The following is a 14,030-nucleotide window of genomic DNA, read 5'->3' on the forward strand; positions in this document are numbered from 1 at the left end:
TACAGTTTTTTAACCAATATTAATAGTCTCTTATCTCAGTCCATTCTTTTTGCTCAGCTTGATTTTCAGAAGGTTGTCTATAGGATGTGTTTGCCACTCTGCTGGAGGGGAAGGAGCGTCCATCGGGCCCTTAACATGAGTGTGATGACTTAACCCTTTTTCAGCAGTTCTGATGGCTGTTTCAGTAGTCAGAAGAGTTAGGAACGGTCCCTCCCAGCTTGGGTGCAGTTTGGTATTTTTCCAGGCCTTTATCAGGGCCCAATCACCCGGTTGTATTCGATGTACGGCGAACTCAAGTGGAGGTGTCTGGGTCAACAGACCCTTCTTCCTAAGGACATACAAAGAAGAGCCGAACGCCACAATATAGATCTTTAAAAACTTATCATTGAATTCTACAGTTGGTAATTCCCCTCTTCCACCGAAGAAAGGTAATCCAAACATCATCTCATCAGGAGAGAGGCCATTATCACACCTAGGCACAGTCCTAATGCGTAGCAAAGTGATAGGTAAACATTTTGTCCATGGTAATTGAGTCTCTAGGACTAGCTTAGACCATTGGGTCTTTAAGGTTTGATTCATTCGTTCCACCGTCCAGAGGAAGGCAGGTGCCAAGGAGTGTGGAATTCCCATGAGATTTCTAATCCCGCCATTACTCCTTGTAGGATCTTAAAGGTAAAATGGCTACCTTGGTCAGAATCTATACTTTCCACCACTCCATATCGAGAAATTATATGTTCTAAAAGAGTTTTCACTACTCCCTTCAAAGTAGCTGAGGACATTGGAAATGCCTCCACCCACCCAGTTAGGTGATCCATGAGGGCTAATAAATACTTTTATTTCCCTACTGGGGGTACTTCTGTGTAACCTATCAGTATTCTTTGAAAAGATCTTACCCCAAGGTTTTTCCACCTCTTGGCCTCTCTCTCGTTACTTTCTTATTAATTTTTTGGCAAGTCGGGCATCACGCGCATACCTGTTTGGCTAATGTGTATATCCCTTTATATCCGTACTTCCTTAACACAATGTCACACATAGCTTGGGAGCCCCAATGACTGCCTTGGTGCAAGGTGGTTCGGATGTTTCTCGTGACTGGTTTACTTAATAACTCCCTTCCATCTGGGAGGATCCATCTTCCTGAGGTTGTCTTAGCCATCGTTACAGTTACTGCACTATCCTCCACCCCAATTTTTAAGCCCAGCAATATAATCAAATCCCTACCTAATAGATTACTTCCAATGTCAGGAATATATAGTAATTGTCCTATCACTTCCTCATCATTTCTTCTAATTAGGATTGGCTCAAAAATAGGCACCAAGAATTCTTCGCCTTTTACTCCGGAAACCTTAAGATACTCCTTAGTCAATTTTACGTCTGTAGGTCTAAAACTTAGAGATGACCGTGCTGCTCCCGTGTCCATCAAAAATATTGCCTCCTCCCCTTCAGATCCCACTTTTAAATTTATCAAGGATTCCTGATGGGTCTCAGGAGGAAGGAACCCCTGACTCCCCTAATCTTCAGCTAAGGTCATTAGGGAAACTGCTTCCCTTTCTCATGCTAATTCCGGGCATTCCCGTTTAAAATGCCCCACTTTCCCGCAGTGGTAACATCCTGCCTGTTGCATCCTTTCCTGGGTATCTGACCCTTGTCTTTCATGTCCTCCCCTACCCTTCCTGTTATCCCAAAAATTCTCCTTTTTGTTATTTCTTCTACTGCCACCACCATCATTTTGGCTTTCTGTTTCTGCTTCTCGTCTTCCCTTTTCACATACACTTTCTGTGCCTCACATAACAGTTCTTCCATCTATCTTTCACTCCATCCATCTAATTTCTGTAATTTCTTTTGTATGTCCAGCCATGATTTAGTTACAAACTGGACCTTTAAGAGTCCCTGTGCTATCTGATTATCGGGATCCATTCCCGAATGCTTCCTTGTGGCCTCCTTGAGCCTTTTAAGAAATGCAGAAGGGGTTTCATCCTTCTCTTGTCGTACTTCAAAGGCCTTAACAAAATTTTGTGATTTAGGTGCCGCCTCTTTAATTCCTAATATTACCATTTCTCTGTCATTATTTTCCCAATGAGGGTCAACATTTGGGAATTTCTGTTCTGCTAGGGTCCCTTCTTCCCAACTGGGTGCTTCTTTTCCCATTCCTATAAAGCCGCTCTCATAATCATACCTCGTTCTTCCCCTGAAAATAACGTTCCTAAAATTGCCATCAGTTCTCCCCAGGTATATAAATTAGGCCCTAGGAATTGCTCTAGTTGTTCGGCTGGTTCAACCGGATCCTCTATTAAACTTTTCATTTCCTTTTTAAAGGCCCTAACTTCACTGCTAGTTTAGGGAGCGTTTACATATCTGATTGTACCTTCCCCAATCGGAACCTCTCGTAAGGGACATAATTTTATATTTTCCATTATCTCTGTCCCTCCTTTACATGTGGTGGCTCGAGTGACTCTGGGTGCCCCCTCCCAGGTTCTGTATCTTTTAGTTCAGAGCCCGTTCCTTTTTCTATGTCTGGACTCAGTTCTACTTTGGGAGCTGTAGGCTCGTTCCGGGGAGGAGTATATGGGGGGGCAGCAAACACGTTAAGGGAACCCATTCTGGCTTCCCTTTTTCATTCTTTTTTTTTATTCCTCCATATTCATGGGACATAATTTTACTCCCGAGCTCTCTATCCAACAAGTCACATATTATGACTCTTCTTGACTGTATGTTTCTTTCCAATTGACTTATATATTAAGATCTTGACACAGCCAATCCTCATCGGACCCATATTTGGGCCAAAAAAAAATACCAGGCGCTTTAATACTTTCTCAAGTCCAAACGAAACAACAATAGTTTATCATTTTAGCCTTATCTTTATCCTGCGTCCAGGAGTTGTGTTCCCAATTACCCAACATTCTCCCCAAAGAACTGTCGAGCGGGATATATATCCCCTTTAACATTATTTACAGATTGATCGGTACACAGGCAACTCCCCGTACCTCCCATTGTTGCTAATTTAATTAATCTTAACGAGGTCCGGTGTCACCTTCTTCCACACCCCCTTCAGGGTCCTGACTAGACACCTTACTCGTCCGATTAATCTGACCAATTATATGCTTTTTTTTGAGACTTCAACTGTTCTCCATAAATCACTTTTATGTAAGGATAAAAGAGATCAGTTAGAAACTGATAGTAAGGCAGTCGTGACCTGTAAAAAGAACAGGAGTTAACATTTTATTTCATAATCTGTAAAATCCTTAACCTTAAAAGAAATCATGTTAAAATTTCCATAGCAGAAATCAGATTCAAAACAGACCCGGATCTCAAGCTCCAGCGAATAAAGCACAAACATTCAATCACCAACAAACAAATGTGCATTCAAACCAAATCACAAAGGTTAAACTTTCTACTTGCTGTACAGCTCTCTCTCTCTCTCTCACTCACTCACGCGCGCACACACACACACACACACACACACACACACACACACACACACACACACACACACACTTTGAGCTTCCCGCAATGACTCCTCTAGTTTTTGAATATTTTTCTGGACATCTGGCCATAAGTTAGTTACGAAGTGCACCCTCAGTAACCCTTCAGCGGCTAGCCCTTCTGACACAGGCTGTTTTCCACGGACATATATTTAATTTTATATATCGCCAATTCCCCGTACTTTTGTACGTCCTGACCACCAAGGCAATACTTAAAGGTCTCTTTTCTTACCTGCGCCTGTGCACAGAGCTACCTGGTAATTTCAGTGCGCCCCATCCTACAGCAAATACCGATGCCCCCCCCCGCCCCCGCCGGTGGCCTGGATATATCCTCTAGGACCATTCCCTACCCGGGTCTTGTGCACAAGAGTTGCCCGACCGAACCCGCCGCATCTGCCCGCCTTGTTTCCAGGGACTCCCAGTCCGGATCGTACTCGCCCAAACCGCGAACGACAAGCAAGGGAGTCGGAGATCACTGAAATCGGCGAGGTGCACCTCCCCTGTCATCCCAACAGTGTCGAGCTGTCGGAGTTTTGGATCCCGAACAAGGCCCCCAAATTGTGAGAAACAGAACTCACTCACCAATCAATCAGCCTAAGACAAAGCCTTGGAAACAACAATTTATTACAGTCTTGCAAGAACCGGATGCTTCTGCAATCAAGCAGAAATGCGCGCGAAAACAGAGCCTGTTAGCATTATTATTTAATTTACAAGTTGCAGAATCACACCTCCCTTTTCCCATCCTATCATAAGCCGATTACCTCACTTGTTAGTTATTTTCTTATCTGGCCATCCTGCTGTCCTTGTCTGCATTCTTTGTTCCTTGTTTGTTACAGCTTGTTCTTTTATCCAGTTTCTCTTATCAGACTATAAGCTTTATTGTGAAATGCTCTTGCTGTTTCTTTTTGTGTCAGCTACAACCCTTTAAAGTTATTTCCTAGTTTAAAATTATTTTCTTTAAAAGACCCTCTATAATTCATTAAAGTCTTAGCCTTAAGTATGCTACATGCTACAAGAATTAACACCGCCCCCCCCCCCCCACCCCCACCTGCAAAAGCAACATTTCTAATCTCCCACAACACACCACTTAGTGCAAAGTGCATGGAATATGGTGAAGTCTGTGCGTGCAAGGTGAATTAGCACAGATATATTATACTTCCCTTTACGAGTCATTACTGCTCTGGTACTGATGCAGAAGATGGGCATAAAGCATGTGGTCTTCTCTCTTTGTTACATCATGTGGCAAGTTCCAAGTCCACCTTGGTTATTCCGTAAGAAAGCACAGAGCAGAAGCAGCACGTTTTTCACAGATGGAAAAGTGTTGGTAGTTCTGTTGAAGTCAGCTGAAATAAATCTGCTTTTCAGTAACAGTGAATGTTTTGATTTGTGTATCATGGAATCCCAGTATTAATAGACTGATAAAATGTAAAACAGCTAAGGCAAGTGCACGTGTTACTTAATGGCCTTCTTTGACTAAGCTTTGGATCTGCTCTGCCAATATTTCCCCTTAGTGTCTGTTTTTTGTCAAGCTGTTGTGTTTCTTGTGTTAATTATGGCATGCATTTGCAGACTGTAGTATCGTACTTGGCATTTCAAATTCTACATTGAATATCTTTGATTACCTCTTCACATGTTACAGTTTCTAGTTAGTGTGAAAAGCAATAGATTTGTAACATGTTCACTTGCACAGTCTCTGACACTAAAGTCTTTGTAATTGTCTCAAATTAAAATCAAAGCATCACTGAGCAAAGTTTGGAATTAATTCAATATTGTTTTTAAATCGTTCAAGTAATTTACCCTGTGTGCATTTCACATCTAAGAGAATTTACTCAAACCTTAATTCAAATCTCTGAACTCCAGTGCACTGATTGATTTGTCTAATTTTACTTATTCATTTTGATACATTTGGTATGTAACTAGTGTGTGTGTGTACAGTTAGGCATATCTTTAAAAGGCAAAATTATCATTTGAACAGTGAATGACATGATTATTTTTTTTATTTTCAGTCGCTGCCCAGATCTGTTTATGTATCTGCTGATCAGGGTGAAACTTGGAATAAAGCTCAGCTACCTCCTGTTAGCCATGATCAGGTAAATTCAACGAAATCGTACCTCCCTTTCAGTCTACTGACTGCTTGTAAGTTATGAAGCAGTAACAACAGCAACTTTAGGAAATGAGGGATGTGAGATAATAGAATGTACTAAAAGATGGATGCCATTATATAGATCAGACTTATTTTCCACAAGAGATAATTTGACAAATATCAGCAGCTTTGCCTATCATTTTGATGAACAATCTGATGCATAAGATATAACTGACATTTACAGCAACATGTGAATTGCTGACTTCATCTGCTTCCCTATCCTCTCACCCTCTCATTCCGCTGTCTACCCTGTGTTTCAATACTATACCACTTTCAAATTTGCTTTAGTCTTCCTTTCTGTTTATGTTCTTTAAAGATTATTGCTATTAAGTCTGGCCCCCAGACCTAAGAATGGATATCTATTAACTGCTATTTTCTATACTTTCCATGATGCAATAAGGAGGTCTGTGTAAGGGTTATGGAGTAAGCCCAATTGGAGAGGTTTTTCTGACAGCACACACAAAAGCAGTCAGCTGAATTGCTTCCTTTTGAGCTATAAAATTCCACTTTTTTCTTTTTTTAAATATCTGTATTCCAGAAGAGTGCTTCTGTTTATCAGTAAGCTTAATTTTGTTTAGGTTTGGAAGCATTGAATTACATTTTCAGGATGAGGACAGCTTGGAGTTGGTTGAAGACTGATTTACACTGTCTGAATTCATACAAATAGATATAATCAGAACAAAGATATGATTTTAACATTATGTGTATGACAGCAAGGATATCTTTCAAAATGTCTGCATTTAATTCTGGGCTATATTCACTCTGTTGGTAGAAGCTACTCTTTTTCATCAGTGCAGCACAGACGAACCCAGAGTCAATATTGCTGCTGCTTCCCTTCCTCTCTCCAAGTTCGGGTATGTTGGGGTCCAGCTGTATTGGGCAAGTCTGAATAGTTGAGACCAGGAACCGAAACGATTGGCAGGGAATAAATTCTTTATCAGTTCACAAGTGGGAGGGACCATTTCAGAATCTTTTTCTCTGAGCAATTGTGAGGAAAGGCTTCACAAGTAGGTCTGTTATTGGGGAACTTGCTGACATACCAAGCGATAAAGAAGGGCTCACAGACATAATTTGCAAGTTCCCTTGAGTGTTTGTCATATGCTCAGTGGTGTAGACCATTAATTAGATTCATTACGTTGATTCTTTGGATTTTTGTGCATCGTGTGCTCCTTATTTTCCTTATCCTTAATTTTATTCATACAGTTGTCCTCTCACATCAGTTTCTTTGCTGGTATTTCCTGTTGAATATTTAATTAAAAATACCACTGGACCTTTTTTTTACTGCTATTTTTTAACTTCTAATTGCAAAGATGAAATTATAAATTCTTGTTTTTGTATTGGTGGTAAACAATTCTGCAATTGAAATCTGTTAGTTTGCTTCACAGTTGTGCTTCAAATTATCAATGTAGCTGGTGTCACCCATGAAGCGTCTGTTGTATTTAGCCACACTTCTCCATGTTCCCCAGCAACATCCAATTTGTACTCACTGTCTCCACCAGAGGTCAGAGATTGCATTTAAACAACTTGTATTGTTGCGTTTACTGCCCTAATGTAACTGCGATGATTTGTTATCTTGTTCAATCTCCTGGGTCTTTTTCTTCTTGCCAACAAGAGTTTAAGAACATTCGAACATGGAGTAGAGATGAACTGTGTAGCTGTTCAACCTTGACCTGCTGTATTATGGCTGATCTACTTTCCACTCTCTTTCTATATCACTGATTTTCTTGCTGCTGTGTTTAAATATTGACATCAGATGTGACAGGATTTCATGTGTTTGAATACAAGAGAACTGTATAGTGTGGTATGGTGGGATTGTGAAATTTTAAGATTTTTCTTCATCTAGAGAAAACATGAAGGTTTGCTGTATAAGGTTATTGTTGTAATTTGTGATTAATAAAGCAGAATCACAGGATTACCCCTGTATATAAAAGCAAAGAACTGCAGCTGCTGGAAATCTGAAATAAAAGCCAAGTGCTGGAGCGACCCGTGAGGTCTGGCAATATGGAGAGAGAAACATTTAAATTGTTACAATCTGTTATGACTTTGTAACTACTGTACTCTGAAGAGTTGTCTTCAGACTCAAAACATTCATTCTTCACAGATGCTGCTAGAACCACAGAGGGAATACATTGATTTGTAATCGTATTTCTAATCAAAAGAGTTTATTTCTATTCACTCTTACTTTATAGCCCAAGAAAATGAGGGGAAATAGATGTTGACAAGGGGCAATTTATACAGGTAAAAAGAAGTGCTTTGTGATCCAAGCAGTTTTTGTCACCCTCTGACAGAGGGAAAGAGCTTCATGTATCAGGTGCAAAGATGGATAAAGTCACTGGAAGGAATGTACAGTATATTAAATGCAAGCCTGTCTAACCACCTGTCGGTGGGCTTCTAATGTATTTCAGGCTTTTATTATGTCTTTAAGATAATTTTTCTTTTCTTTGGAGAGAAATTATTGGAAAACAAAGCAAATGATCTAATCACTTAGTATGGAGCTAAAGTCTATCCTTTTCATATTCAAAGCAAATGCAATGTGTGTACCTGTGAAGAAAGGCAAGCGCTGACATGAGTAATCTTAAGTGGGTGCTCTGTTTTCCAGTTTTACTCTATACTTGCTGCAGACAGTGAAATGATCTTCATGCATGTGGATGAACCTGGCAGTAAGTAATATTTAAGTTCACGTGTTTTAAAAAAAATTGCACACTTGTTCAATAAGTATACTAATCATTATGTGTGTGTGAATGTGTATATGCATCAATGTATCAGAATGAAAATGGCCAATTACAGTCCTGACCTTTTTGTGTTGATGTTTGAGCAATGTTGTAGACAAAAGGTTGCATTCACACTTGTTTCAGGTGTGTCAGTGTGGTTAGCTAGAGTTCCATAGGATGGTTACCTTTTCATTATTGAAATCAGAGCTTCCTGGACTGTGGGTTAGAGTCATAGAGAAGTACAGCACGGAAACAGACCCTTCAGTCTAACTCATCCATGCTGACCAGCTTTCCAAATTAATCTAGTCCTATTTGCCAGCACCTGGCCCATATCTCTCTAAACCCCTCCAATTCATATACCCATCCAGATGCTTTTTAAATGTTGCAATTGTACAAGCCTCCACAACTTCCTCTGGCAACTCATTCCAAACACACACCACCCTCTGTGTGAAAAGCTTGCTCCTTAGGTCCCTTTTAAAGCTTTCCCTTCTCACCCTAAACCTATGCTCTCTAGTTCTGGCATCCCCTACCCCAGCGATTCGACTTTGTCTGTTTATCCTATCCATGCCACTCATGACTTTATAAACCTCTATAAGGTCACCCTTCAGCCTTCGATGCTCCAGGGAAAACTACTCCAGCCTATTCAGCATTTCCCTACAGCTAAATCCTCCAACCCTGGCAACGTCCTTGTAATTTTTTTCTGAACTCTTTTAAGTTTGACAACCTCCTTCCAGTCGGAGGGAGACCAGAATTGCACACAATATTCCAGAAGTGACCTAACCAATGTTCTGTACAGCCGCAACATGATCCCCCTAACTGTTGTACTCAATGCTCTGACTGATAAAGGAAAGCATGCCAAATGTCTTCACTATCCTATCTATCTGTGACTTCATTTTCAAGGAACTATGAATCTGCACTCCAAGGTCTCTTTGTTCAGCAACACTCCCCAGGACCTTACCGTTAAGTGTACAAGTCCTGCAATGATTTGCCTTTCCAAAATGCAGCATCTCACATTTATCTAAATTACACTCCATCTGCCACTTCTCAGTCCATTGACCCATTTGACGGCTAATTAAATTTGGGAGTCAAGGTTGCCTCTTTTCTCAGGTACCATAAAATGTAATAATACAACACTGGCAGCAAAGAACAAGAACTGAAGAAAGATTACTTCATCTTGGATGTCAGTATCAACTGAACACAGTGCCCATTGGTATTTGAAGTCAGGGATCAATATGCAACTATTTGGCAGTCCTGAAAGTGGAGAATCTGGTTTCTCTGACACTCTGGACAAAAAGAAATGAAAGTAAAAGCAGGATTAAGAGTTTAGTAGCAAATTGTTAGCAATGTTGGAAATCGGCAACTTTGAAGTGTGTTGCTCACAGGTTAATGACTTGCTGGTTATTTGGAGCACCTGGTAATTATTTCTGCTTTCCAGGGTTGGATGGTGTAATTGTTCCAAAGGGGTTAACGTTGGTGATTGCATTGCTCTGCACTTCATTTGTTGATGTCTGTCAGTCTTAGTTAGAGTTTGAGGAGTCCAGCTCCAGATTCTGATTGAGTGAGACATGTCACCTCTGGCTCCTGATTGTCTAACTAAGCAATAAGTGCAAGTTACAATGGTCTCAAGTAATAAGCGACATTCTGAGATTTGCAAATGGTTCATCCTCTAATACTGAGAATTGAACAGGCTCTTCATTTCAGTATTGGAGAGTATTGATGGCAGCACCCAACCCCAATTAATAAGTGTCAGTGGTTTATTTAGCAAACATGTGTCATCCGGTACCCACAGTATTTTGATTCTGCATCATGGTTGTTCTTCATTTGTTGAAAGCCATATGCATGCACAATAGTTCTTAGAAAAACCTCCGCCATGTCCTGGGTAGTTTTCCTCAATTTATATGTAGATATTATTGTACTTTGGATAGATTGAATGAGGTCTCACTGGGAATTTTGAACTGAGACCTATCACGAGGAAACATTGTAATATTGTCTCTTTAGCAAACATGTTTTAAATGGAAGATTTCATACACAACTGTTTAAAGTTTAATGTTTTTTCATTAGATACTGGGTTTGGTACAATCTACACTTCTGATGATCGAGGAATTCTATTCTCCAAGTCTCTGGAGCGTCACTTGTTTTCAGACACAAGTGGCACAACTGATTTTACAAATGTTACGTCACTACGTGGAGTCTACATCACCAGTGTGCTGGATGAAGGTAAAAATACAGTTTCCTGGTCTTTTTAATTAAAGTAAAGCTTTCTACTTTTAAGCTAGTCACTCTGCCCATATTTTTTCAGAATGTTTGAAGATAGCTTTAAAGTGTGTTTATGAAGCAGAATTCAAGTATCTCATCTTCAGAAATCCATAAGTAAATCAGATTTGAGTTAATAAGCCTTTTGACAGTTCGTGAATACTTGGCTTGTAAGGGAAGGCAAGACTTCCTTTTATATAGTCTCTTTCGCAACTTGGAGATGGCCCAAAGTGTTTTGCAACAACTAAGTATTTTGAAAGTGCTGTTCCTATTGCAAGTAAGAAGAATGAAAGCCAATTTGTGTGCAGTATTGTCTCACAAACAGAGATGATGGCCAAGTAATGATTTAGAGATGTTGTATGAGAAATAAATATTGGCCAAGCTAATGGGGAATTCCCATGTTCCTTTTCAAAATAGTAGCATGGGATCTTGGTGTTCAAATGAGGTGGCACTTGGAGGCTCTGTTTAATGTTTATCTGAATGACCATGCCTTCAAAACTGTAGCAGTCCCTCAGGGCTGAAGTCCATGAAGAGAGGCTTCAAAAAAAGAGCATGATGTGCATCATGGTGAATTATGTTGATGCCTAAAGAGGATTGTGGCCAGAATTTATATTTCCCGTTTATTTAATACCAAAGGGTGAATTTAAAGAATTTACAACTCTGCTATTGTAAATAGCACAGTTGCATAAAGTCTGCACTCCGATATTGATACTTGCGGTGTAACCTCAAATAAGGGGTGCAATCCAATTAAGTGCAACTCTTGCATATCTTCACAGTTTGCCGATGGAGGTCGGATCTTTATTTTGTATAAGCATATGTATATTGCAAACGTTTTATTAACTGGCACCTGTGAGACCAGAAGTGTCCCAGTTGAACAAATATTCCGGGTGATCAAGAGATCCACATAATCAATGTAAAAACACAGACTAAGTAATAGAACTGTAATGCAGGGGGTATACACATCATTGTTTTACTGTATTTATTGCATAAATCACTTAAATAATAATGCAACATTACCCTAAATAAAACTTGCCAGCAGAGAGCCTTCTCATGCACATCTTCAAGTGACTACTCATACATCGCGTTAGACCATGGTAATACAGTCAACTTCTTGTCTTTGAGGTATACAATTTTTGCCTGTTTATCAAGAGTGCCCATTCATAAGGTGTCAGATAAAACAAAGTTTGCTGTAGTTTAACTAAAAAAACCACAGACTCTAGTGCCCAAACTTTTACAGGACTTGGACTAGGAGATGTCAACCATGTAAACAGCAATTAAGACTGTTTGTTTGTTTCTCCCAGAGTTTTTTTTTAAACTACTTCTGAAGCTCTTGCATGCCCAGCACTCTCAGAACTCAAACAATATTCTGTCTCCCATAATAACTTATCCTGATTTCCACACTTTTACCTTCAGTACTTCCACTCTTTGTGTCTGGAACATGTGAATCTCCAGCCCCTTCCCTTTCAGTGCTGCCAGGTATATACCTTACACCCTTCATGATTATTGTCAGCACCTTCTTTGATCCCTTATTCCTACCCAATTATTATTGACCTTGAGTGATCCCAGGCTGCAGTGTTGTAGCGTGGTGCTACCCCCATTGTAGCTCCCAGATTTTTTTCTGCTTACTGTGATTCTCACTAAAGCCACTGTCACTTCTGTCCACTCCCTTCCATTGTCTAATTAGAGAGGCAGTGGAGACAAGCTGAAGAACTAATTAATTGAGGAGAGCAGATGCGAAAAGATGATACTGAGATGGCGAGAACTGGAGAATGCAGTAAGAGAGACATCTGAAAGCCACACTCTCCATTTTGTTGATTGATCCCAGGGCAACGCCACACGGCAACTGATGTGAACAAATTCAGCTCTTACTGATTAGAATCTTCATTCAGGGACATGTTAGGTGAATAAGGGAACATTGTTTGCTTAGGGACTCTTTCACAGCCAGATACTGTCTGTGAAAAATGGGAATGTGTCATCACGCTTGCAAGTGTGTGGTGCTTTCTACATTGGAGAAACCATTGGAGTCCAGCTGGTCCTTTCACAAATACCTTGACGGCACTGTACTGCTGATTAAGACACCCTGTAATAAACTTGTTCAGCAGTGGTTTAACATTCCTGTCATTACATAAATGCATTTTCTCTCAAGTAATCATCAGCAAAGTCATGGAGCTTCTTCTCCTGCTAATAACCTCCCTTTCAACACATTTGTAGATAACAGTATTCGATCAGTGATTACATTTGACAGTGGAGGCGAGTGGAAACCTTTGAAAAAGCCGGACAATAGTCATTGTGGCACAACCAAGGATTCAAAGATGGTTAGTACAAAAGATTTGCTGTTATAAAGCATCCTTTTCTGGTAGTGCTTCAATGGCAATTCAGTGGCACTTGGTGATCAGGGAGCGCAGTTCCAATTGTTGCTGCTTGCTTTCTCTCCAAGCATGACTATATTGAAGTTAGGGCATGTTGCTCACTGTATGTAGCTGTCAATGATTGAAGTGCCAGTTCTGACCTTGCAGCGGCTGTCCAACCTTAACTTCTTCCCTCATTCATCCAAGGTGTCCAGCGGTGGGAAATGCTGAGAGATTCACCATGGCGTGAAGCCTAATTGCAACCACAGAGCAATCTGCCACACATGGTTGCTTGTGAGGGTAACTCAGAGGATTTTCACAAATTATAAGTATGCAGTGCCATCGTGTACAAAACAGTGCACTGTCAGCCAGTTGAAGCCTTTTCAAGGGCTGCACTTTCAATATGTGGACGTCTATGCCATTTGTCGAAGGTACTTTGTTTTAGCATCTGACTCAGTCCAGAAGCAAGGGGACTCAATTCTCCTGTCGTCAGGTTCAGTTTAATTATTTGTTACTTGTGCCCTTATTAGAACAAAATAAAATATTATAAAACAAAAGTCTCCTATTCAAGTCAATTCATTTGTGAAAGATATTTTTCTGATCTTTTCGATGATCAATATCTCAGTGAAGTTTCTGAGTGACTGCTCAACATTTCTGATGATGTAACAGCTTTAGGAATCTATAATGTTGCTTGTCAGACTTAAAAATGCTTTGCTTCTACTTGTTGTCTTTGCAGAGCATCCATATGAAATTAGAAATTACCTATATGTTCACCCACACGAGGTGGTTCCTTCTGTTTTAGGGTGCCATATGTTGGAGCATAACAAATTGTCAGGCATCTCAAAATAAGTATGGTGTTCCCAGTCCTCACGTATCACTCCAGCAACCTCCCACATCCAAAGAAGTGTGACTGCCATTTTCATCACCTCAAGCAGGATGGCACAACCAGAAACATTCTTATTCCCTCCTTTGTCAGCATTCTGCAGGGTCTGTTACTTCCAGGGCACCCATGTTTACTCCTCTTCCATTCTTAACAGAAACCCACATCCTCACAGTACCTTCCCATGCAATCGCAGAAGGTGTAAGTTCTACCCAT

The 14,030-nt window shown here is 40.3% G+C and overlaps 1 protein-coding gene across 2 annotated transcripts in view; it reads left to right on the forward strand.

The window, feature by feature from the left end:
* The window catches only part of LOC132824991 (sortilin-like), a 116,307-nt gene that overhangs the window by 65,278 nt on the left and 36,999 nt on the right, over positions 1-14,030 (forward strand). For both annotated transcript variants that reach the window (XM_060839945.1, XM_060839944.1), the window contains exons 9-12: positions 5,486-5,569; positions 8,222-8,282; positions 10,395-10,550; positions 12,798-12,901. In XM_060839945.1, the coding sequence (XP_060695928.1) occupies positions 5,486-5,569; positions 8,222-8,282; positions 10,395-10,550; positions 12,798-12,901 (405 nt within the window). The remainder of the gene's footprint in view (positions 1-5,485; positions 5,570-8,221; positions 8,283-10,394; positions 10,551-12,797; positions 12,902-14,030) is intronic.

The sequence above is a fragment of the Hemiscyllium ocellatum genome, chromosome 19 (genome assembly GCF_020745735.1).
Source record: "Hemiscyllium ocellatum isolate sHemOce1 chromosome 19, sHemOce1.pat.X.cur, whole genome shotgun sequence".
NCBI lineage: Eukaryota > Metazoa > Chordata > Chondrichthyes > Orectolobiformes > Hemiscylliidae > Hemiscyllium > Hemiscyllium ocellatum.